At 42.4% G+C, this 26,586-nt stretch overlaps 1 protein-coding gene across 4 annotated transcripts in view; it reads left to right on the top strand.

The window, feature by feature from the left end:
* The window catches only part of CRACDL (CRACD like), a 145,431-nt gene that overhangs the window by 58,505 nt on the left and 60,340 nt on the right, over positions 1 to 26,586 (top strand). Inside the window, exon 1 of one of the 4 annotated variants that reach the window (XM_039462924.2) lies at positions 5,773 to 11,640. The exons of the other annotated variants lie outside the window; for them this stretch is intronic. Coding sequence (XP_039318858.2) covers positions 11,567 to 11,640 — 74 coding nt within the window. The 5' untranslated portion in view covers positions 5,773 to 11,566. Of the gene's footprint in view, positions 1 to 5,772; positions 11,641 to 26,586 lie in introns of those variants that run through there. 4 annotated transcript variants of the gene reach the window in all.

Below are 26,586 nucleotides of genomic sequence, written 5' to 3'. Positions count from 1 at the left end.
ACTCTTCCACACATCAGTCAACTAAGGAACCCATGCAAATGCTTCCTTAGTGACTACAGTACCATGCCCAGCGCTGGGTCCAACATAACTGGTACCAATAGGAAGATTACACAGTGTATATGTTGCACTGTATTAATCACTCTGCATTTATTAAGCACCCACCATGTACTTAGCACTGTGGAATATACAGAACTTACCAAGTTTATTGGTACCATGCACGCAGACTTTCCAGTCTAACAGAGGAGGCCAGCTACAACCTGTGAGACAATGCAGAAGTCATTATGTGTTAGCTGGTGTGGCCATCTGTATACTATGTCCACCCCAATGGAAATATTTAAGAAAATTGAGACTTAAGTACTTTTTTTTTAGGTCTTTAAAATACAGAGGCTGAGGCTGGGCTTGGTGGCTCACTCCTGGAGTCCTAGCGCTTTCAGAGGCCAGGGCAGGTGGATTGCCTGAGCTCAGGAGTTCAAGGCCAGCCTGGGCAACACTAAGAAACCCCGTGTCTACTAAAATATAAAAAAATTAGCTGGGCATGGCAGTGTGCACCTGGGACAGCTACTCAGGAGGCTGAGGCAGGAGAATTGCTTGAATCCAAGAGGCAGAGGTTGCAGTGAGCCGAAATCACACCACTACACTTCAGCCTGAGTGACAGAGCAAGACTCCATCTCCAAAAAACATAATAATAAATAAATAAAATACAGAGGCTGGAATGATTTGGAATGTTAGGTATTCTCATATAATGAGCCAAATGCATCTCCATATTGTTCCATGCCCTCGCTCTCTGAATGTATGTCTCAGAATTATAAACCAGGAAGATATTGACGTCAAACCAGGCCAACCCCATATCTGAATCACAGAGAGAATCCTACAAAACAGCTCAAAGAAAATCAGCTATTGGACATTTGTTTTTCTTAGAGGTTCAGAAGAAATGAACACAGTCAAAGACCTTACTAAAAGGCAGTGCAGGTTTGCTATCTGAGCAGTTCTCTCCTTAGCTTTTCTAAGCGTAGGTGGTGAGGCTCGCTCGTTCATAAAACATTTATCGAGCCCCCACTGTGCATGGGTATTAGGTCTATGAAGATGAAAAGAACTAGTCTCTGCCTTCAGGGAGCTCAGAATCCAGGAGGGAGATGTGTCAAACCAGGCGTGAGTGGGCAGGGGTTTGGAGGGAGGAAGCAGGTTACCAGGAGAGCGGGAAGGTTTCTCAGGGCCAGGGTGATGGTAATGACATGGGCTGGGCCAGGCCAGAGGGACTTTCTGTGGTGATACCATTGTTTTTTCTGGATCACACACAAGCTATGTACTAAGAATGAGATTTTGAAAATATATTTTCAATACAGATGGTCCTTGACTTAACAGTGTCTCAATTTAGGATTTTTTGGCTTCACGATGGTATGAAAGCCATACGCATTCAGTAGAAACTGTACTTCTCTCGTGATGCTGGGCCCCTCCCAGTCAGCCATGCGTTTGCCACTACTACAATATTTTCAGATTATGATGGGTTTATCCAGACGTAACCCCATAGTACATCAAGGAGAATCTATACCTGTTGGTCTCAGCTCAGATGTGTTTCTTATGTTGGTTAACTAAAACATCTTCACATAAAACGAAGTTTGTGCCAATTTTACAGACTTTTACTTTTCAAAAGTAAAATACAGCCATGCATCACTTAATAGCAGAAACACGTTCGGAGAAATGCATCCCTAGGTGATTTCATCGTGTGAACATCATGTAAGACGTTTACACAAACCTAGATGGTATAGTCTGCTACGCAGCTAGGATGCACGTGGCCTATTTCTTCTAGACAACAAACCTGCACAGCATGTTACTGTACTGAACACTGTAGGCAACTGTAATACAGTGGTAAGTTTGTATGTATCTGAGCATGTCTAAACATAGACAAGGGACAGTAGAAAGATGGTATAAAAGATTAAAAATGGGCTGGGCATGGTGGCTCATAACTGTAATCCCAGCACTTTGGGAGGCTGAGGCAGGTGGATCACCTGAACTCAGGAGTTTGAGACCAGACTGGGCCAACATAGTGAAACCCCGTCTCTACTAAAAATACAAAAATTAGCTGGGCTTGGTGGCAGGCACCTGTAATCTCAGCTACTCGGGAGTCTTGAGGCAGGAGAATCTCTTGAACCTGGAGGACAGAGGTTGCAGTGAGCTGAGATTGCGCCACTTTACTCCAGCCTGAGCAAAAGAGTGAAACTCCATTTTAAAAAAAAATGGTTAAAAATGGTACGCCTGTATAGTTGCTTACTATGATTGGGGCTTGCAGGACTGGAATTGCTCTGGGTGACTGAGTGAGTGACTAGGAAGGCCTAGGACATGACTGTACACTACCGTAGACGTTATAAATACTGTGGACTTAGGATATACTAAATTTATTTATTTATTTTAAATTATTATTATTATTATTATTATTATTATTATTATTATTATTGAGGCAGAGTCCCACTCTGTTGCCCAGGCTGCAGTGCAGTGGCATGATCTCAGCTTACTGCAACCTCCACCTCCCGGGTTCAAGCGATTCTCCTGTCTCAGCCTCCCGAGTCGCTGGGATCATAGGCACACGCCACCACGCTGGCTAATTTTTTTTGTATTTTTAGTAGAGATGGCGTTTCACCATATTCAAACTTCTGACCTTGGATAATCCATCTGCCTCAGCCTCCCAAAGTGCTGGGTTCACAGGCGTGAGCCACCAACTAAATTTATTTTTTAAACTAATTGCACTATGATGCCATAATGGCTATAACATCACTAGGTGATAGGAATTTTCCAGCTCCATTATAATCTTATAGTATCGCTGTCATGTATGCTATTCATCATTGACTGAAACACCATTACATGGTGCATGACCATGATAGAATGTTAGGTATCAGAGTCCAAGCCACTTGTATCACGGTTGAGGCCCAGAAAGGGAAGTGATTGATCACAAGTCACTCAGCTGGTTAGTAGCTTGTTAGTGATAAAGTCAAGGGCAGAACCCAGTTCTACAGACTCATTGCTATTTCTAACAATAGGAGAAGTAAGCGTCTGGCCAAGTGCTGCCCTGAGCCGCTGGCAATGGCTGCCTGAACTATACACCATGCTGTGTGCAACCTGAGAATGACGCTGTGATTGATTACTGATGTCTGCCAAGGGCAGGTGACGGGAGCATGGCAACGGGTGTGCCAGTGTTGCCATTTTGCCTTATCTTTTCTTGTGGTGATAAAAAGAATGTATCTCTAAAAGTGGAAGCTATGCTTAGTAATCCCTTTAAAAAGTAGACTTACAATGCATTTATTTAAGTCTGTGACCATTTATTGGTACCTAACACTTGCCGTCAGCGCTGGGAAGACGAAGCAGAATTCCACCTAGCCTGGCCCTTTGCTGGCTCACAGTATTAGGGCAAAAGCCTTGTTTAGTAGGGAACCTTCCTGAGATTTCAACAACTTGTCCCGAATGTGAAAATAATTTAACAGTGGATTTAAATTTTCTAGAGCAGCTATCCCCAATCTTTATGGCACCAGGGATTGGTTTCATGGAAGACAATTATTCTATGGACCAGGAAAGGGCAGAAGGATGGCTTTGGAATGAAATTGTTCCACCTCAGACCATCAAGACTTAGCTAGATTCTCATAGGGAGTGTGCAACCCAAATCCCTCACATGAGCAGTTGACATCAGGGTTCACCCTCCTATGAGAATCTAATGCTGCTGCAGATTTGGGAGGAGGCAGAGCTCAGGTGGTCATGTTTGTTCACCTGCTACTCACCTCCTGCTGTGTGTCCCAGTTTCTATCAGGCCATGGTCCGGTACCAGTCCACAGCCCAGGAGGTTGGGGACCTTCGCTCCAGAGCATTTGTGCTGGTTATCTAAACTATTTTCAACTTAAAATAAAAACTAAATTAATACCTTTTCAATTACTAAACTTTCAAGGTCATTTTAGATCTGTAAAGGAATCCAAATATTACCTATATTTTTACTCTCAGTTTAAGGAAATAAAGGCAAACAAATTCAGACATGGAACTTGTTCTCAATAATTCTATAATTTCCTCATATCTGCACCTCCAGCTCCAAACTTGCATGTTCTCCCAGGTCAAGGAGATCACTGGGGCACACTGGCTTTTGCTCCCAAGTATAAGAAACTAATTTGCAAGGTTGGGGCTTAACCTGGAGTCCAGCTGGCTGATGGAAAACCTGAGAGTTGACCAAGAGGAAAGCAAACAGGTTGGCAGGCGATGTGACGTGCCGACAGACAACATTCTGCAGCCCCATGAGGGCAAATCACTGGCATCTGTGGCCTCTACATCATCAGAGTTCCAAAGTGCCAGCCTATCGGGGCGAATGTGTAATCTCATTAGCTGACAGGTTTCTATCATGTGTATTTTTATTTAATAACTGCAGATACTAGCTCTGTGTGGCACATCTATTTCTGTCCTTCATGCTGAAGCCTATTTTCTTAGTCTCTTATAACAAGTTATTTCCCAGTAGTTCGTGATGCCCCTGTGTTGATTCATTTATGTCTGCATGTCTTATGCGTCAGGCCACGAGGATCCTGAGTGCGGTTCTTCTGTCCAGACCACCAGCTGATAGAATGTTGAATGACAGCCCACTGTCCCAGGCTTGCTCTGTTCTCTCTTGCTGTCTGTCAGCTGGGACTTTCCTTCTTCCCTCTGTCAGAGATCGCAGTGACCTGTCTCATCACATCCATACAGAAGCGACTGACAGATGTGACAGATGTCAGTGAGGAGCACAGTGCCTGAGATGACCCAGCTGGGAGCTGCTAATTTGCTGAGCTAACGGCGGCCTGTCTGTGTGAAGAGGCACAGGGAAGTGGCTGTGAGGCGGCGAGGCATCTGGTTGTGCCTTTCCTACTAGGTGACTGTGAACCTGAGCCAGCAGCTGAATCTTTCTCTGAGCTGTGTCTTCACATGCCCAGTGAAGGGCCCGACCACACGCTCTTATGTGACTCGTGGTTTACATGGGCCGGGGCCATGCCCCCGCTAACAGTGAGGTGCTTAACTTAGGTGGTTGTGTAGAGCAACAGCACTTTGGGAGGTGACGTTTGCACGGCATTCCTGCGAATGTGGTTCGATCTCATAAGATGCTTATTATGCAAACGGTGTTTGCTCTGTACACAGTACCTGGGCTCCAGGTGGGAGGGAAATGAAGAACAAATTGCCCAGCCAGGTCTTGTGGGGAGCATTGCTATTGTTTTGGAGAGGATGTCTTGCTTTCCTTAGAGATGGCCGGAGGGACAGAATTGAAGTGAGCCTTGTTTGCCTTCACAAGCTGAGGGTCTGTGTCTGTGACCCCTTGGAAGTGATCAGTAGTGAGGATAGTCTTTCTTTGTAGAAACACCAGCATTTGTCCGCTGTGCCTTGGGCTACCTCTAATGGTGAGGTGATGGGGTGACAGATGAGGACAATCCCGGGCTGACCCAAGACCAGAACAGAAGGAACCTCTGGCTCCATCACCGTCCCTTGCCCAGAAATCTTCCAGGGATTCTGGCAATCCCTTGTTGTTCCACGATGTGGATTTCTAGAGGCCATGGAGGAATTCACCACACAGGTCCCATCTTTTTTTTTTTTGAGACAGAGTTTCGCCCTTGTTACCCAGGCTGGAGTGCAATGGCGCGACCTCGGCTCACCGCAACCTCCGCCTCCTGGGTTCAGGCAATTCTCCTGCCTCAGCCTCCTGAGTAGCTGGGATTACAGGCACACGCCACCATGCCCAGCTAATTTTTTGTATTTTTAGTAGAGACGGGGTTTCACCATGTTGACCAGGATGGTCTCGATCTCTTGACCTCATGATCCACCTGCCTTGGCTTCCCAAAGTGCTGTGATTACAGGCGTGAGCCACCGCGCCCGGCCACAGGTCCCATCTTTAAGAACAAGTTCTGCAATGACTGTTCTTTGCCTCCTGGACATTGGGAGGGGTGGGCCCAGGCATGTGAAGGGAGACTGGCCCCACGAGGCGCAAGGTGCAGTGATTCTGCCCAGCGGCCTGTGCAGAGCCTCCTGACTCCTGGCCAGGTCACGGCCCTCGGGTTTCACTCTGGTGTTCCCACAGAGCCACGTGCACCTGGAAGGAACTGGAAAACCCATCCGTGTAGTAAATGAGCTGCACTTGTGGTTTCCTGTTTTGATTTTGGTCAGGGTCAGTGTAAGCCATGATGGTTGTTGCGTTCTGTATAGCATCACTTTGGGATATTCAGTGAGAAAAGAATGTATATGTGACAGGCACCACTTGTGAAAGTTCACCCTGAACAACACACAGCAAAGGGAATATTCTGAAATTATCTAACTCCTTTCTGACCATTGTAAACAACTGATCTAAGTAATTTAAGTGCTCAGTTGGGCTTTGGGACTATAATTGGTTGACTGCCTTTGTAGCTGAAAAGAACTTACCAGTAGCAGACTTGTGAAGTATTTCTTTCTTTTATTTTTGAAACAGAGTCTCACTCTATCACCCAGGTTAGAGTGCAGTGGCCCAGTGTCTGGGGTTCAAGCAATTATTTGCCTCAGCCACCTGAGTAGCTGAGATTATAGGAATGTGCCACTATGCCCAACTACTTTTTGTATTTTTAGTAGAGATGGGGTTTCACCATGTTGGCCAGGCTGGTCTCGATCTCCTGACCTCAGGTGATCTGCTTGCCTTGGCCTCCCAAAGTTTTGGGATTCCAGGCATGAGCCACCATGCCCAGTAAATTGTGGAGTTATTTCAACAGACTAGATGTTCAAAATATTCCATGAGGAAAAGCACACTGTAATGTCCCCATGAGTGAGTGAGGGTTCCTCTTAGAGGGATGGTGGGCTAAGTGACACATCATGTCGGGGATCCCCTAGCCTGCTTCCTGGCAGGCCCAAGACACTGCAGTTCTGTGTCCCTGTCCCAGGCAGTTCAGCAGTGGGCCTGTTCCCACCCTGGGGTCAGAGCTCAGCCACTGTGGTCCCTGTGTATGGGTCATGCAATGGGTACATTAGAGGTAGTGGAGCCTAGAAGGGAAGCTGTGTTGTGGGGCCAGAGGTTCTAGGCCACCCGTGCTGACTTGCCTTGCTGCCTTGGGCAGGTAGGTTGCTCTCTAGTTCTACAGTGATAGCTTCTCCTCCAGCCTCTGTCACAGAGATGATGTGGAGACAAACAAGGGAACTGCTGCTAAAGTACTTTGTGAAAATGACAGAAACTGCCCCTCATAGACACGAGATCTTGTGCCCAGCAGTGGAGAGGCAGGTCCTGGCATCAAGAGTTCCTTCTGTGTGCTAGGCACTGTGTAGAAACTCACACATAGGATCTGCTTCAATTCGCACAACCACTTACGCTTGAGGTTTCCAAGTCAGGAAACTGAGCCTCAGAGAGGGGATGCACCATAACCCCAAATCCTGGGCCCTAAATCCCAGTCTATTTCCATCACGCTGCCTTGTCTTTAAAAGAAACTATTGGAGCTTCTTCTAATCATAAACAAAATGCATGCGAAGTCAGAAAACTTAGGAAGTGTGAATGCACATCATTCCATGACCCAGAGATAACGTCAGTTCGCATTGTTTTGTGATCCTTCTTTTGTTTATTCTATGCACTAAGAGCTTTCAAAAAAAAAAAAAAAACAAAAACAGGTTCTTACTGGAGACATCATTTTGCACACATGATGCTCATCAAAGGAAGGTCCACAGGCAGCATGGTCAGCATCACCTGGGAGCTTGTTAGAAATGCAGACATCTCGGGCTGCAGCCCAGGCTTACTGAAACAGAATCCATGCTGAGCAAGTGCTTGAAATGACAGGGATACATCTTCACTTTTATTTATTTTCAAATTTTTTACTGTGCAGGTACAAGTGCAGCTTTTTTGCATGAATATATTGTATAATATAATGGTGAGGTTTGGGCTTCTAGTGTACCCACAACCTGAATAGTGAACGCTGCACCCAATAAATACTTTTTCCACCCTCCCCATTTTGGAGTCCCCAGTGTCTATTGTTTCCATCTTTATGTCCACGTGTACCCCTTGCCTGGCTCCCACTTATAAGTGAGAACATGTGGTATTTGATTTTCTTTCCTTTCCTTTTTTTTTTTTTTTGAGACAAGGTTTCACTGTCACCCAGACTGGAGTGCAATGGTGCAATCTCGGCTCACTGCAACCTCCACCTCCCAGGTTCAAGCAATTCTCTTGCCTCAGCCTCCCTAGTAGCTGGAATTATAGGCATGTACCACCACACCTGGCTAATTTTTGTATTTTTAGTAGAGACGGGGTTTCACCATGTTGGCCAGGCTGGTCTTGAACTCTTGACCTCAAGTGATCTGCCCATCTTGGCCTCCCAAAGTGCTGGGATTACAGACATGAGCCACCAGGTTGGACCTGGTATTTGACTTTCTGATTCTGACTTGTTTCACTTAGGGTAATGCCCCAGCTCCATCTGAGTTGCTAGAAAGGACATGATTTCATTCTTTTTTTTTTTTTACGGCTGTGTAGTATTCCATGGTGTACATGCACCATATTTTCTTTATCCAGTCATCCGTTGATGGACACCCAGGTTGATTCCCTGACTTTGCTATTGCATATTCTTAGAAGTCTATCATAGCTGATTTTTCCCCCATTGCAATGTATGGTGGGTATTGTCCCATGTCACTAAATATTTTCTTGTATCATGATTTCTAGTGACTGGATAACGTCCCTCATATGGCTGTGTCCTGATGCTATGTCTGGTCTCCTGCCTATGTCTCCTACTGGTGAACCTTTAGAATGTTTCCAGGAAACTGTTATAAGAACGCTGGATTATCTCCTTAGAACAAATTCCCCAGAAGTGAAATTGCTAGAGCAGCGGGTTTTGATACATGCTGCCAGATTCTAGCCCAGAATGGATGTAGCTTGCTTGGTCACTCAAACTCTTGGCCAGGGTTTCTTGGGAGGCAGCTGTCATCACAGGGAAGAGCTCACACTCGCAGGGGCACAGGCCTTGATTTCAGGGTCGGATCTTCCACTTACTGCCGCAGTCATTAGACTGGTGGCTCAGCTGCTCAGACCCTCTATTTCCTCACCTGCAAAAAAACAAAAAACAAAAACGATGGACCATTTAACTCATAGCTGGTTGTGAGCTTTACATGAGACCTGGGATGTGCTTAATAAATATTCATTTCCTTTCCTTAGAATGAAATGAGCTCAGGGCCTAAGGAGGTCCTGTCACAAAGTCCTTAGATGTGCTTGCACAAGATATTTTAATAGATGCATATGGGTGTCGTTGACCTTTTCATTTGGTTCTCTGATGTCTCAGGGAATGTATGGCTTGGCCACAGCAAAGGAGGGCAAAGAAAGAAAACTCCTGACATTTTCTGCTCCTTAAATTTGAGCAGAGAGTTAACTTGTGTGCACCTCGCTGTGGAGAGCACACTGAGAGGTGGTGGAGGGGCCAGTGAGAGGCGTCACGGCCTGCAGGTGTCTTGCTACCCCCGCTGTTCAGCGCATCTCTTGGTCCCTGGGAATTCACACGATGTGACACTGCGTGCCCTCGGGAGGTTTGTCTCAGTGTGGAGTGGTGTCTCATTGGAACATTGGGCCACTCTGTGCTGGGCATGTCCTGCATGCTGGCCTTCCACGGGGACAGAGTTCTGAAGAGGCTCCTGAGGGCACCCTGCTGCTGATAGACGGCAGGTCACAGGAGAAAGCCAGCAGCAGAGGCAGGCTACATGCGCAGTCCAGCCCACTGAGGGGTGGAATTGCCAGTATGGGCCCTGTGGGATTTGGCCAGCTCGTGCCACTGAGCAGAGTGCTGCTGGCTGGGACAGTCCTTAGAGACCTCAGCCCCGGGGCCCAGTCCCTGTCCCTTCAATAATCCGTTCTGCTGCATGGGCCCCTGCACCACCCCCTAGGAGACAGGGGACTCTCCACCACCTAGTTGGCGCTCTCCCTGGCAGAAGGCCACGTTGTTGGCAGGAACACAGTGGGCTGCAAACTCTAATTGCACAAAGGGCAAATGTATATAAACTACCTTTAGCACACTCGGTGATTTTTTTTTTTTTTTTGAGATGGAGTTTAGCTCTTGTTGCCCAGGCTGGAGTGCAATGGCGCAATCTCGGCTCACTGCATCCTCCATCTCCCGGGTTCAAGTGATTCTCCTGCCTCAGCCTCCTGAGTAGTTGGGATTACAGGCGCCCACCACCACGCCCAGTTAATTTTTTGTATTTTTAATAGAGACAGGGTTTCACTATGTTGGCCAGGCTGGTCTTGAACTCCTGACCTCAGGTGATCCACCCTCCTCGGCCTCCCAAAATGCTGGGATTACAGGTGTGAGCCACTGCACCCAGCCAACACTCGGGGATTATCATCCAAGCTCTCCTGTGAACTCACTGCTTTCTTCTGTCATATCAAATGTATTTCTTGTGCTTTATTATTTAAATTGTAGGCCGTTTGAGTAGAATTCTGTATACAGTTGCATTTTGGAAAACAGAAAAGCAAGCTAGGACTTTTTCGGAAGCATCTTCAGAAGTTGCCCTTGCTGCCGCCTATTCCTGAATTTTAGCAATATAGAATCACACCTGCCACCCGGAGCCCTCTGTCAATACTCCAGATATTGCCTGGAAACTGCTGACTATACCGGTTGCAGGTGACAGCCATCAGATTTGGGAGGAACTTGAGTCAGGTGGCATTGTGATGTTGGTTGCAGGAGTCTATTATTTTGAAGTGGCAGCTGCAGGTAATCAGAGAGGAGCCACCAGGGCAAGTGGCTTTGTCATGTAGGGTGGCTGGGGAGCCAGCTGGGCTGGTTCAGTAGGTGATTTCTTTGCGAGGGCGTGGCCCCTGCACCTGCCAGGTGTGGGTTTCAGCGGGGAGGGCTGGAAATCCCATCAGTGCCACAATGAGTGGGGCAAGCAGGTTCCCCCAGGAAAGCAGTTCACAAAACTTATCAAGGGCCCAAGGTAACACGATGGGTCCTTAAGGAAAAGTCAAAAGAAAACTGAAACTGGGGAGCAATGTGCAGGGCAGAGACGAATATGCCTCCCACAGGGTCCCTCACACTGAGATAGCAAGTGGACATTGAGACGGGGCAGGAGGGGCCGTGTAGTTTTGGTGCTGGAATGAGAGAGGTGAACCCTGGGTCTGGGTGTGTCTGGCTCAGAAGCTGTTTCGGATTTTCTCAGCATTCTTCTTTCTTCCTGGGCCCTGCCCTTCCTCAGATGGGGAATGCAGCCTCACCTGCCATAGCCCTTTGCCTGCTTCCATGGTGAGCGCAATCAACAAAGCCCCAGGAACTCAGCAGGGATGCCAATCACAGGGAGGCAAGTCCAACTCCCGGCAGAGCCAGGCCACCCCCATCCTGGCCTTCAGGGATTGGAGCAGAAGGCGGAAGTGCATGCGTTTCTTAGACGGCCTCTGCTGCTGTGTGCCTGTAGGCCCGCCCAAGGAGCTCACAGGGCAAAAGAGGGCTGGGCTTGGCAGAAGCCCCACTTCCTTTTGGCCCATGGGTGCTTCTGTGGGAGATGGGGACGAGGGCTCGCGATCAGCAACCAGTGGTGACCTGTGGGCCCTAGGCCACTCAGAGGACAGGGAGGCCCACTCTTCTCCCTGCTGCTGGCTTCCAGGAGGATGAGAGAGCCGGAGGCTCACAGCACGCTCAGGAGGATGGCTGCCTTTTACCAGTGCATCAGGCCTGACCCCAGGTGGGCCCTCTGAGAGCCAAGAGGTGGTGGGGGAGAGACTCAAGGGAGGGAGGCCAGGCCATGACTACCAGGGCATGGATGGCCACCATCCCCTGAGGTCTATGGGTAACTTGCAGTGTCTGTTACCTTATGTTCTAGAATGTTTATGACCTCCTTCCTTACAGAGTTTTTGTCTCCTTGAGTTGTGTCAATTCTGAAGCAAAATAAGGATTTTCTTTGTTTCCTTCATGACACACACATATTCATAAAGAGAAAGGGAGAGGGAAAGAGGAGGGGGGCTGGGCGAGCAGAGGGTGTAATTCTTACCATCCCGTGCTTGCAGTTGGGATCTCCATAGCGCTGTTGATTGCACTCACCATGGAAGCAAGCAAAGGGCTGCTTTGAGTGGAGAGAAGGCAGCCGAGGTCAACGTTTAAGGACGTCATAATTATGCCACTACCTAAAGCTCAGCACCAAAGGACTTGTGCTCACCTGATAGCCACAGCCTTGGGAGACGCTCTGCCTGAGCTCCTGCACAGCAAAAGCCAGGGGCCCTGCCCAGAGTCATCTTGTCCTGCTTTCGGTGACCTTATGCCTGGAAGGTGTTTGGCTCTCAGTGCATTTTGACTCTGTTCACAGTGGTGGAGAGGGAAGTAGAGCTATGGCTTGATTAAAGTTCATTTGCTTAGCATAAATAAACAGATTGGAGTTTCACATGGAAAATTCCCAGTAGGGCAGTCTCCGTCTGTACAGGTGATTGTTAAATCTGTGCATCACTTGAGCTGGGTGGATAGTCTTGGGAAATTGATGTTGCTTCTTTGGAAAGACCCAACCACTGCCTGGCAGCAGCGGTTAGGGGGTGCTTGGGGAGTTGGGGCACACAGTCCATCCTCAAAGCCTCACTTTCTTTTTTTTTTCTAACACCCTAATTTTGGTTTTGTTTTTTGTTTCTAAAAAATGCTTTCTCTGAAAGATTAAAAACCCTTTGAAGGTATTTTTTAAACTATACTTTAAGTTCTGGGGTGCATTTGCAGAATGTGCAGGTTCGTTACATAGGTATACATGTGCCATGGTGGTTTGCAGCATCCGTCCCCTCAATCATCTACATTAGGTATTTCTCCTAATGTTAGCCCTTCCCAATCCCCACACCCCCTGCCATCCCTCCCCTAGCTCCCCCACCCCCAACAGGCCCTGGGGTGTGATGTTTCCCTCCCTGTGTCCATGTGTTCTCATTGTTCAACACCCACTTAGGAGTGAGAACGTGTGGTGTTTGGTTTTCTGTTCTTGAGTCAGTTTGCTGAGAATGATGGTTTCCAGCTTCATCCATGTCCCGGCAAAGGACATGAACTCATCCTTTTTATGGCTGTACGGTATTCCATGGTGTATATGTAATGCTTTTTCTTTATCCAGTCTATCATTGACGGACACTTGGGTTGATTTCAAATCTTTGCTATTGTAAACAGTGCTGCAATAAACATATGTGTACATGTGTCTTTACAAATGAATGTTTTATAATTTTGGGGTATATACCCAGTAATGGGATTGCTGGGTCAAATGGTATTTCTAGTTCTAGATCCTTGAGGAATCACCACATTGTCTTCCACAATGGTTGAACTTTGTTACAAAGGAGTAGTAACCCAACAACTCAAGGATTCCTTGTGAAGACAGGACCTGTACTGGGTAAAGCCCTGTGCATGTTAGCAGTCATTGCTGTTACTGTTTAATAAAAATCTTTTTATTAATAATGAAACCTCAGTGCCCGATTCCACCCCATTTTGTATGGGCCGTAATAGAGTGGTGATATTATGTCTTGGTAATAGGCTTTGGAGCATTATTTCCTACTGAAAAAACAAAAACAAAAACAAATTCAGGTCCGTATCTGCTATGCTGCAGAAATGTCAGTCATAAATGTAGCATTCTAGATAAATTAAGCATTATTTGGGGGATCTATGCATAGAAAAAATGAAGTATATTACCTCATTAAACTCCTGAAGTTAAAAATAACCCAGCCCTTGTAAAACTGTGCCCAGGGCTTCGGTGTCCTGTTTGTCACATATGTGTGCTGCAGTCAGCACAAGTTATTGCTCTCACTCAGAGACTAAACATTGCCAACTTAGATGGCCTCTTTGCAAGACACTCCCAAGCGTTAGAGTGAATTTATATTGTATCTTCCCAAGAATCATGCAAATAGAATTTCTAAAATAAGGTTATGAATTCTGATGCTTAGCAACTTCTGAAATACGGTTTTGTAAAAGACTGATAGTTTTTTTTTTTTACTCTAATAACCTGAAAATGTCTAAACTAATGTTTTTCAAATCTCATATGAAAACATTCAGCTCTGGATGCATGAAGACAGGTTGCTCTTCTGAAAGCTGTCATGCATTGCAGTCTGAGACATGGCTTGTATTCAGTGTTGGTGCAGGCTTAGGTGGCTCATGTGAACACAGGCCCGTGTGTGAATATATATGAGCTTACCCTGTGTTGTATAGCTGTATACATGCCTAGCTAAGTTACTTAATTTGTCCATTTATAGGGACTCTGAATACCACTAAATCAACTGTTATGTAGGTAGTTTCTAAAAAACAGTGTAGTTTACATAAGATACTATTTATATGCTTATAAGCTATGCTGTTTATCTCATGGCTGACTGAGTGTTGGAATGAAGCTGTAGTATTTCCTTGCAGAGAAGCAGCCCAGCAGGTTGTGGCCCGCCATTCTCTCTAGATGCCCTCACTGTCCCCGCCCTGCCCATGGCCAAGGGGAAGCCTGGGGAAGCAAACCAGGCCTCTAAGCAGGGACCTCCTCTGCTTCTATCTTCCTTTACTCCTAAACGGAGGGGTCTGCAAAGCCCAGCAGACTTCAGCTCTATGTGGCTATAGGATAGGTGATGTTTGAAGAAAGACACTAGGCAAGAAGAACTCAGGCTAAAGAAATGTGACAGTGTCTAGCTGAGTCATAGATTTTGAAGGAAGTCTGTCCTTGAGGCATTATTAATGTGCTGGGTGATCACTAAGAAATGATTCTTTCTGCCAGGCACGGTGGCTCATGCCTGCAATCCCGGCACTTTGGGAGGCTGAAGCAGGGGATCACCTGAGTTCAGGAGTTTGAGACCAACCTGGTCAACATGGTGAAAACCAGTCTCTACTGAAAAAACACACACACACACACACACACACACACACAAGAAATTAGCTGGACATGGTGGTGTGTGCCTGTAATCCCAGATACTTGGGAGCTGAGGCAGGATAATCACTTGAACCCAAGAGGAGAAGGTTGCAGTGAGCCAAGATCATACCATCACACTCTAGCCTGGGCAACGAGAGTGAAACTCTGTCTCAAAAAAAAAAAAAGAAGCGATTCTTTCATCTAGCAGGATTTAGCAGGTGTTACTGATAAGTGCCTCTGGATCATTTGCTCATTCATTCATTTAACAATATTTATTGAGCACTACCATGTAGCAGTTCCATGCTGGTGACATGTTACCTCTGCTCATGGAGTTAGTCTTCTGGTTTTACCTACTTAGCAAGAAAGGGGCTTTCTCTAGGCCACGCCTTACTTTAGTTTTAAAAAATCAGATAAACATTAACTACAGGACAGTGAGACTTCAAATCTGACCAGCCAAGTTCCTTTACTCACTCTTCTTGCTTTACTTAGAGCTTTGTCACTTAACATCTGAATACTCTCTGGTTTCAGCCCTTTGAGTATGAGAATTCTTTGCTTGTTTTTCTCTCGTATGTCAAGAGTATATCTGTCTCTTTGTCCTCGCTGTCCTTTCTGACACGTGGACAGAGAAAGGTTTGCACACAAGTGGGTGACAGCTTCAAAGGGCAGGAGGTGGGAGGGGAGGCTGAGGCTGGTAGATCACCTGAGATCAGTGGCAGTTACCTGTAATTGCAGCTACTTGGGAGGCTGAGGCAGGAGAATTGCTTGAACCCAGCAGGCAGAGGTTGCAGTGAGCTGAGGTTATACTATTGCACTCCAGCCTGAGCAGCAAGAGAGAAACTCTGCCTCAAAAAAAAGAGCAGGAAGTCCTCTGACACCTTCAGGGGGAGAGAGTTAGCTGCAGTGAGTGAGGTCCAGTCTTGATGCCCTGCGTCTTTGGGGTGGGTACAGCTGCCAAGTCCCTCTGCTTTTGAGGATAATAATATCATTAAGCAGCAAGCTGGCACAATTTTTGAACAGAGATTTCTCACAGGAACTTTGCAAGCATTTCACATTCCATTTGCTTCAGTAATGTGAAACTTATTTTTCTAAAAAAAGGTACAGGCAGATCTTGGCGTGACTCACTAGAGAACAATAGTTAAGTCATAATTTATTTTCATCTTTTTCTCCAAGAAAAGGAAAAATTGATTAAATCTATAGAGAATATAACCAGGCATGAATCTGTAGAGGGGAAATGGATCAAAGAATCACACAAACATGTATATGTATAAAATGGGTAAGTTTTGGCAACAAAAAATACAGGGCTCCCACAATATGTCACGGGAGGTCTTGACACATTTTGAAGGGACAGATTGATCTTCCTGGGGAAGCAGAAAGAAAGCTGACATCTGAAGGATGAGTAGGAGCAAGACCAAAGTGGAGTGTGAAGGCAGGGAACATCAAGTTCAAGCAGAGGGAACAACATCTGCAAAGACCCTGGGCTGGAAGGAAATGCAGTGCTATTGGGGGAAGGGCAGGACTGAGGCACTCGTTCTGCCGGTGTGCACAGGGCTTGGGTTGGAGTCCAGCCCGTTTCCTCCTGTTGTTGCTGTTTGTATCTACCCACATTTGTGTTGTCTCTATTTCTGCCCCCATCTCCAGACTTCTCCATGAGATTGCATCCCTCTTCCTGTAATAGCTGTTTCAGTGTGAGTTTGCTGGAAACAAATCGTATCAACTTTTCTTTTCCGAAAATGTCTTTATTTCGTCCTTTTTCAGCAGCTTTGTTGACTTATCATTTACATATCTTAAAGTTTACCTGTTTAATGTGCATAATCCGGCCAGGTGAGGTGGCTCATGCCTATAATCCCAGCAGATCACCTGAGGTCAGGAGTTCAAAAGCAGCCTGGCCTACATGGCAAAACTCTACCTCTACTAAAAATACAAAAATTAACTGGATGTGGTGGCAGGGCCTGTAGTCCCAGATGCTCCGGAGGCTGAGGCTGGACAATTGCTTGAACCTGGGAGACAGAGGTTGCAGTGAGCTGAGATTGCACCACTGCACTCCAGCCTGGGTGACAGAGTGAGAATCCATTAAAAAAAAAAAAAAGTACAATCAATGGGTTAAAGAGTTGTGCACCAAGGAACACAATCTAATCTTAGAACACTTCCATTTCTTCAGAAAGAAACCTTGTGCCCATTAGCAGTCCCTCCCATTCTACCTGCCCTTCACCAGCATCCCTCTCCCCAACTCTGTGAGTCACAGTATGTGGCCTTTTGCAACCGTCTTCTTTCACTTAGGATAATGTGTTCAGGATTCATCCAGATTATAGCATGTATCATTACTTTACTCCTATTTCACATGTTTTTTATTCTATCTATCCAGGGATGGGTATTTGGGTTATTTCTACTTTTTGACTATTATATAAATAATGCCGCTATGAACATTGGTGTATAGTTTTTTTGTGCTTTTTTTTTTCATTTTTTAGCTGTGCTAAAATACACATAAAATTTACCATCTTAACCATTTTAAGTGTATAGTTCAGTGGTATTAAGTACATTCAGATTGTTATGCAATCATCATCACTATCCACCAGAACTCTTTTTGTCTTGCAAAATTGCAACACTAACCCTTTAAAAAATAGCTTTCTAATCCCTTCTCCCTCAGCCCCTAGCAGCCACCATTTTACTTTCTGACACTAATGTGGACTGTTCTGAGTACCTCATATAGGTGGAATCTAGTTTTGAGACTAATAATTCCAAATGCTCCCCGACTTACAATGGGGTTATGTCCTGATAAACCCATCATAAGCTGAAAATGTTGTTGAGTTGAAAATGCGTGGCTGACTGGAGACTATGGCTTGGTACCACTGCCCTGCATTGCAAGAGATGGATGGTTTCTATTGACTGGGTATTATTTTTGTACCATTGTAAAGTCGAAAAATCATAAGTTGAATGATCATAAGTTGGTTTTAAAAGCCTGTACCTTTTTTTTAAAAAGTGCTAGTATCCTAAATCATGTAAAATACAAAACAATGGAGTTACGACCCATTTTTACAATAATACTAGCTTTTATAATTCCCATACATTTACCCTTATTGACATCTTTATTTCTTTATATGCCTTCAAATTAATATCTAGTGTCCTTTCATTTCAACTTGCAGGACTCTCTTTAGTATTTCTTGCAGGACAGGTCTAGTAGTAGCAGATTCCCTCAGCTTTTATTTATTTGGGAATGTCTTAATTTCTCCCTCACTTTTTAAGTATACTTTTGCCAGATATAGGACTCATGCTTGACATTTTTTTTTTCACACTTTGAACATATCAGCCTACTACCTCCTGGCCTCCAAAGTTTCTGATAAAAAAAATCCACTGATAATCTTATTGCAGATCTGTTGTGTGTCACTAGTTACATCTCTCTTGGCGGCTTTCAAGATTCTCTCTCTTTGCCTCTCAGCAGTTTGATTATAATGTGTCTTGGTGTGGGCTTAAGTTCATCCTATTTGGATTTCATTGAGCTAAATGGATGTTTTCTACATATACACCTGTAAACATATGTGTGTGTATGTATAAACATGTGTGTATGTATAAACACATAAATGACTAAATATATAAATGTATATATAGATATATGTATCTATAAACATATAAATGTATAAATATATAATGTATATTTCATCAAATTTGGAAAGTTTACAGCCATTATTCTCTCAAATATTCTTCCTTCCCATTTCTTTCTCTCTTCTCCTTCTGGAACTCTCACAATGTGTATGTTGGTCCACTTCATGGTGTCTCACAGATCCCTTATTTTCTGTTCACTTTTCTTCAAATCTTTTTTTTTTTGTTTCTTAGACTTGACAATTTCCATTGTAACATCTTCAAGCTTGTGGATTCTTCGGCCTGCTCAAATCTGCCTTTGAATTCCTCTAGCAAATTTTTCATTTCAGTTATTCTTTTCATTTCCCAGATTTCTTTTTGGTTTCTTTTAAGATTTCAAAGTCTCCTTAGTGATATTTCAGTTTTGTTCAGACATCATTTTCTTGATTTTCTCCACATCTTCCTTTAGTTTGGTGAACATCTTTAAGATAGTTGTTTTAGTCTTTGTCTAGCACACCCATCATCAGGTCTCTTCTGGAGATTGTTTCTGTTGGTTTTTTCCTTTAATGGTCCATATTTCCTGTTCCTTTGTATGCCTTGTGATTGTTTTGTTGTTGAAAACTGGATATTTGAGTCTAACAGTACGGTAACTCTGGAAATTAGTTTCTCTCCTTTTCCCAGGATTTGCTGGTTTGGATTTTTCGGTTGTGTTTGTTTGTTTGTTTTAATTGTTACAGGCAGTCTTACTGCTGATAATCTGTCTGAAGTGTAAACTTAAGGCTTTCCCAGATCTTTCCTGAGACAGCCTTTTTTTTGCAGGCATGAATGGAGACTTTCTAATTTCCCCTCATATGCAGTTATTTTCGAGTAGCCTAGTCTTTAATATCTGGCTCCCAGAATGAGAAACAAGAAAAGTGGAGGGAAAAAAAGGATACCAGCCCATTAAATCTGCAGAGAGTCACTTGGGGCTGGAGGGAATGTTGCAACAATGGGGAGAGGTGCAACAACAATGGCCACCACCTCTTTGTCTGCACCTCTGTTATCAGAAGCAGCAACAGAGGACAGATCCCCAGTGTTTGGAGGACAGGGTCCTTTTCGCTCACTCTGGCTTCTGCAAGCTGCATACAAGCTACTCCTGGAACACATGCACAGGTGCCTATCATGGGACTGGAGAAGTGGGGAGTAGCAGGGGTTGGATGGATGCTACTGTGCTAAGAGCTGAAATTGACAGAAATTAACTACATGTACCCTCCAATTTTTCCCCTGGAAGTTGAAAGCCTTCAGTTGACTCCAAAGTCTCAAAATAGTGACATCAGACAGATTCTGCTAGTGCAATTGCACTACCATAAACAGTGGGGAAACAGATTCCTGGTGCTTTCTACGCTACCATTTTCTCAGAGTCTTCCATGGACATATGTTTTTGTTTCCCTGAGGTACATATCTAGGAATGTAATTGCTGGGCTGAATGGTAATTTTATGTTTCGCATTTTGAGGAACTGCCAAGCCTTTCCATAGTGGCTGCTACACTTTACATTTCCACCAGCAATGAATAAAGGTTCCAATTTCTTCACAACCTTGCAACACTTGTTATTGTCTATCTCTTTTATTGCCGTTATTCTAGTGAGTATGAAGTAGGAACTCACTGTGGTTTTGTTGTTGTTTTTGAGACAGAGTCTTGCTCTGTCACCCAGGCTGGAGTGCAGTGGCATGATCTCAGCTCACTGCAACCTCTGCTTCCCAGGTTCAAAAAATTATCTTTCCTCAGCCTCCCGAGTAGCTGAGATTGCAAGTGTGCACCACCACACCCAGCGAATTTTTGTATTTTTAGTAGAGATGGGTTTTCACTATGTTGGCCAGGCTGGTCTCCAACTCCTGACCTCAAGTAATCCACTTGCCTTGGCCTCCCAAGGTGCTGGGATTACAGGAGTGAGCCATCACTATGGTTTTGATTTACAATTTTCTAGTGACTAAGAGTGTTGAGCATCTTTTCATGCATGTATTATTAGCCATTCATTTGCCTTCTTTGTGTAAGTTTGTCTTCTTTGTACAAGTTTTGTTCAGATCCTTTGTCTGTTTTAAAATGGGCTTTTTATTGTTGAGTTATAAGAATTATTTTGATGTTCTGCATACCAATCCTTTGTCAGATAGACAATATACAAATATTTTCCCTAGTCTGTTAATTATCTTTACAGTTTCTTGAGAGTCTTTTAATTAAAATCTTACAGTGTTAAAGTCAAACTTATATATCTTCTCTTTTGAGGTATTTGATGTCACATCCGAGTAATTATTGCCTGACCTAAAGTGACATGCTTACTCATGTTTTCCTCTAAGAGCTTTATAGTTTTAGCACTTACGTTTAGATCTATAAGCCATTTGGCGGTAATTTTTATGTGTAGTGTGAGGTAAGAGTACACATTGTTTTTTGACATGTCGATGTCTACTTCTCCCGGCATGGTTTGTTGAAAAGACAATTTCCCCTCATTGAATTGTCTTGACACCTGATTGAAAGTCAATTGGCCATAAGAGTATGCATTTATTTCTGAACTCTGACATATAGTTCTTTTGAACTACATGTCTACCAATATGCCAGTACAATGCAGTCCTGATTACTGTAGCTTTATAGTAAGTTTTGAAAATGGAAAGTGTGAGTGCTGCATCTTTGTTATTTTTCAAGATTATTTTGACTTCTCAAGGTCCCTTGTATTTTCACAGAAATATTCAGATCAACTTGTTACTTTCTGCCCCAAATTCAGCTGAGATTTTTTATCAAGATTGCATTGATTCTGTAAATCAGTTTGGGAAATGTTGCCATTTAATAATATTCTGATTTATGAACACAGGACATCATTTATTTATGCCTTCTTTAATTTTTTTCAGCATTGTTGTTCTTTTCAGTGTACAAGTGTTGTACCTCCTTGGTTAAACTTACTCTTATTTTATTCTTTTGAATAGCCTTTTAAATGCAATTTTTTTTTCCTTAATTTCACCTGTGAATTGTTCATTCATTACTAATATATAGAAATACAATTGGGATTTTTTGTATTGGTCTTAAATCCTGAAACTTTGCAAACTTTAGTTATAATAGTGTTTTAATGGATCCCTCAACATTATCTATGTACATGATCATGTCATCTACAAATAGAAATAGTTTAACTTCTTCCCTTCCAATCTCAGTGCTTTTTATTGTTCCACTTCAGTGTTTGTCCTGTCAAGAATCTCCAGTACAAAGTTGATTATCAGTGTGGCAGTAGTTGTCTTCGTCTTTTTTCTTACCATAGGAGAAAAACATTCAGTCTTTCACCACTGAGGATGATGTAAGCTATAGTTTTTTATAGATGTCCTTTATCGTGCTGAGGAAGCTTTTGTCAATCCCTAGTTTATTTAAGTGTTTATATCATGAAGAGATGTTGGATTTTGTTCAGTGCTTTTTCTGCATCTACTGAGATAATAATGTAATAGTTGTCAGTTTTCTGTTATATGGTTTATTGCATTGATTTTCATATGTTGAAGCAACCTTGCATTCTTCAGTAAATCCTACTTGGTCATGCTGTATAATTTCTTTTATATGTGGCTGGGTTAATTTTGCCAGTATTCTGTTGAGGAGCTTTGCATCTTTATTTTTTATACCTCCATTAAAGTGATCATGGGATTTTTTGTTCTTTATTTTATTAATATGGTTTTTGCATTAATTAGTTTTCATATGTTAAATCAGCCTGCATTTCTGAGATAAAACTCACTTTTATATCTTGCTGGATTTAGTTTGCTAGTATTGTGCTGAGAATTTTTGTGCTTATATGCATAAGAGATACTAGTATATAATTTTCCTTTATTGTGATGTCTTTGGTTTTGGTATTAGAGTAATACTGACTTCACAATGAGCTGGAAAGTGTCACCTGTTCTTATATTTTTGAGAGGCATTGGTGAAGGGAAAGGTTTCTGTTAATTCTTTAGGTGTTTGATAGAATTTATCAGTGAAGACATTTGGGACTGGATTCTCCTTTGTGGAAAGTTTTTAAATTACTAATTTCTTTTCTTATTATAAGTCTATTCAAACTTTCTTTTTATTATTGACTTAGATTCAGTAGTTTGCGTCTTTCTAGAAATTTGTCTATCTCATCTAGGTTGTCTAATTTTTTGGCATACAGTAATACATAATATTCCCTTAAAATGTATCCTTTTACTTCTGTAAGGTTGGTAGTGATGCTCTCTTATTATTGGTTTTAGTAATTTGAATCTTCTCTCTTTTACTCTTGGTCAGTAGAGCTATCAGTTTGTTCATTTTATTGATTTTCTCAAAGACCTAACTTTTGTTACATTGATTATTTAAAATATTTTTCTGTTTTCTATTTCATTATTTTTTGCTCAATATTTATTTGGTCCTTTCTTCTGCTTTGCAGTTTAGATTGCCCTTCTTTTTCTAGTTTTATATAGGGGAAAGTTATGATAGTGATTTGAGATTTTCTTCTTCTTCTCTTCCTCTTCTTCCTCCTCCTTCCTCTCTTCTTCTCCTCCTCCTTCCTCCCTCCTCCCTCTTCCTTCCTCCCTCCTCCCCTCTTCTCTGTTCTCCCTCCTCGTTTCTCCTCCCTCCTCCATCCTCCGTCCTCCTCCCTCTTCCTCCCTTCTCCCTCCTTCTCCTTCTCCTCCTCATCCTCCTCCTCCTTCTCCTTCTCCTTCTTCCTTTTTTCTTTTTGAGACAGAGCCTCACTCTGTCACCCAGGTTGGAGTGCAGTGGTGCAATCTGGGCTCACTGCAACCTTCGCCTCCCAGGTTCAGGAGATTATCATCCCTGAGCCTCCCAAGTAGCTGGGATAACAGGAAGGGCCACCACACCCAGCTAATTTTTGCATTTTTGGTTTTGGTGGAGATAGGGTTTCACCATGTTGGCCAGGCTGGTCTCAAACTCCTGGCCTCATGTGATCTGCCTGCCTCAGCCTCCCAAGGTGCTGGGATTACAGGTGTAAGCCAGAAAACCCGGCTTTTTCTTCTTTTTCATAAAGGTGTTATAAGCACAACTTTTCTCCAAGCGGTGTTTTATCTACATCACCTATGTTTTGGTATGTCGTGTGTGTGTGTGTTTTAATTCATCTCAAGGGACTTTATAATTTTTCATGTAATTTATTCTTTGAGTTATTTGTTATTTAGGAGTTCATTGCATAATTTCCACATATTTATGAACTTCCAAAAATTGTTTCTGATTTCTAATTTAATTCTGTTGTGGTTGGAGGATATATTTTGTATGAAATATTCTTTTAAATATATTTAATCTTGTTTTATGGCTGAGCATATGGTATCATTGTTAATGTTCCATAGGTAGATAAGATAGATAGATAGATAGATAGATAGATAGATAGATAGATAGATAGATATACACACATATACATACATACATACACACATCTTTGGTCTAGTTGTTCTATAGGGTTGTTCAGGTCTCTTATATCACTGTTGATTTTCTGTTTATTTGTTCTATCTTGTGTTGATTATTTAAACCATTTGTATTTAATATCATTGGTATGGTTAAATTGACAAATACCATTTTGCTTTTTTGTTTTCTATTCATATCATGAGTACTTTCTTCTTCTGTGACTTCTTTACTACCTCCCTTGAAGTTTATATTGTCTGCCATACATTTTAATTTCTTCTTCTTATTATTATTTTTTTAAGATGGAGTCATGTTGTGCTGCCCAGGCTGAAGTGCAATGGTGCAATCTCAGCTCACTGCAACCTCTGTTTTCCAGGTTCAAGTGATTCTGCTGCCTCAGCCTCCTGAGTAGCTGGGATCACAGGCACAAGTCACCAGGCCTGGCTAATTTTTGTATTTTTAGTAGAGATTGGGTTTCACCATTTGGTCAGGCTGGTCTCAAACTCCTGACCTCGTGATCTGCCCACCCCAGCCTCCCGAAGTTCTGGGATTACAAGCATGAGGCACTGCGGCTGGCCTTCTTTTTGATTTTTAACTCCATTTTCTTCTGTTACTTTTTAGTAGCTAATCTATGCCTTATAATATAGATCTTAATATATCAGAATCAATTTAAGATTTATACTAATTTAGTTCCAGTAAGATATAAAAACTTTACTCCTTAGTAGTTTTATTCCCTGCTCTATTTGTTGTACTATTATTGTCATACGTATTACATCTACGTGTGTTATAGACCCAACAATTATATTTTTTATATCATTTTCTGTTTTTTAAAGAAACTAATAGAAGAGAGAACCAAAATATATCTATAGAGTTGGTACAAAATATACCAACCTTTTGCCATTTTTGTTTTTCTTCCTTTTTTCCTGTGGATCATGTTACCATCTGATGTCATTTTCTTACTCCAATGTAGCTGTGTTGTAAACGGGGTAATAAGTTCCCTTTTTGTGGTGTTTAAGGATCATTCCAACATGACTATGGAAATTGCACCTGGAGAGACAGATACCATTAAAGGATTTATTATACTCACAGGTCCTAGAGAAGGAGGCATGGTATGCCACCATGCATGGGATCATATTGGAGGAGCTCCTAGGGAAGGCGTTAATAGTGTGGACCCCTGGGCAAGTGCTTTTATTAGGGGTCAGGGTGGAATAAACCTGCAAGAATCATCAGAGGATCTTACTGGTCCACTTGAATGTGTCCCTAGGTCATAGTCAGGGGACAAGAAGAGAAACTTGTTGCAGGGACCAGCCTTCTCACACTGGTGTACCTCATTGTTTGGGCATGATGGTCACAGCCTATTTGTGAGGATGTTGAGGCATCAAGAAAATATGAAGTTTAAAAAATTTACAAAAGCTTCATTTCTACCCTCCTCCTTTTTGTTGTTATTGTGGAATATACTACATTGCTATATGTTACAGTGCCAACAATGCAATTTTTAATACCATCTTATGCGATTGCTTTTTGAATCAACTATAGGAAAAAAATGAAAGAAATATTCAATTGTACAGTCTTTCATAATTTCTTACAAAATTACTTTTATTGATGCTTCTGATTTTTTTGTGTCGATTCAAGTTACTGCTTGGTGTTGCTTTTGGCCAGAAGAACTTCCTTTAATATTTATTGTAAGAACTGTCTGCTAGCAAGAAAGCATCTCAGTTTTTGTTTATCTTGAATATCTCTAGTTCATCTTCATTTTTGAAAGATAGCTTTATTGGATACAGAATTCTTGGTTGGAAATTTTTTTCTTTTGGTACTTTGAATATGTCACCCTATTGCCTTCTGGCCTCCATTGTTTCTGATAAGAAATTAGCTGTAAGTTTTATGATGGTTTTCATCTACATGATAAGTCTTTTTTTCTCTTGCTGCTTCCAAGTTTTTATCTTCACTTTAGCTTTCACATTTTTACTCTGTGTCTGGGAGCAGATCTCTGTGTTTATCTTGCTTGAAGATTTTTTTTAGCTACTTGGATATGTAGATTATTGTTTATCCTCAAATTTGGGAAGTTTTTGGCTACTATTTCAGACAGTCATTTTTCTACATTTTTCTCTCTCTTCTCCTTTGGGACTCCCATTCTGAATATTGGTATATTTAATGTTTTGAATTTTTCTAAGGATCTGTTTTTTTTTTCCTTCAAAATACATAATCTCTATTGATCTATTTTTTAATTTACTGATTTTTTTTATTTTGCCAACTCAAATCTCCTGTTGAGCCTCTTCAGTGATTTTTTTCATTTCACTTATTGTACTCTTCAACTCAAGAATTTCAGTTTGTTTATTTTTATAGTTTCTACCTCTATTTTAGTAATCTCAATTTGATAAGCTTTTAGTCATCCCTTCTTTTAACTCTTTAAGCACGTCTTCGTTTATGTCTTTGAGCACATGTATAATAGCTGCTTTGAAGGCACAGGAGTTCAACACCTGTGCCCTCTTAAAGGCAGTTTCTGTTGCCTGCTTTTTTTTCTGTGTGTGAGTCAAGCTTTTCATCAAGTTCTTCACACTGTCATTCTGAAATTACTGTTTCTCTCTCTCTTTTTTTTTTTTTGGATAATTTTTGTATAACTTTTTATTTGATAGAATACCAAATTTACAGAAAAGTTACATAGTAGAAGGAGTTTATCATATAACTTTTAGTCAGATTAACCAGTTTTTCACATTTTGCCTCATTTGATATATCTTTGTTTTTTATATGTTTAAATATCTATATGTTTATATCATTTTTTGGACCATCTGTTAGTAAGCTAGAAAAATCACATATGTACTTCCAAAGAGCAAGAACATTCTTTTAAATAACCATAGTTACAATGATCA

Source organism: Saimiri boliviensis, chromosome 1 (assembly GCF_048565385.1).
Source record: "Saimiri boliviensis isolate mSaiBol1 chromosome 1, mSaiBol1.pri, whole genome shotgun sequence".
Taxonomy (NCBI): domain Eukaryota; kingdom Metazoa; phylum Chordata; class Mammalia; order Primates; family Cebidae; genus Saimiri; species Saimiri boliviensis.
Note: the sequence above shows the minus strand (reverse complement) of the source record. Positions and strands in the feature narration are given on the sequence as shown.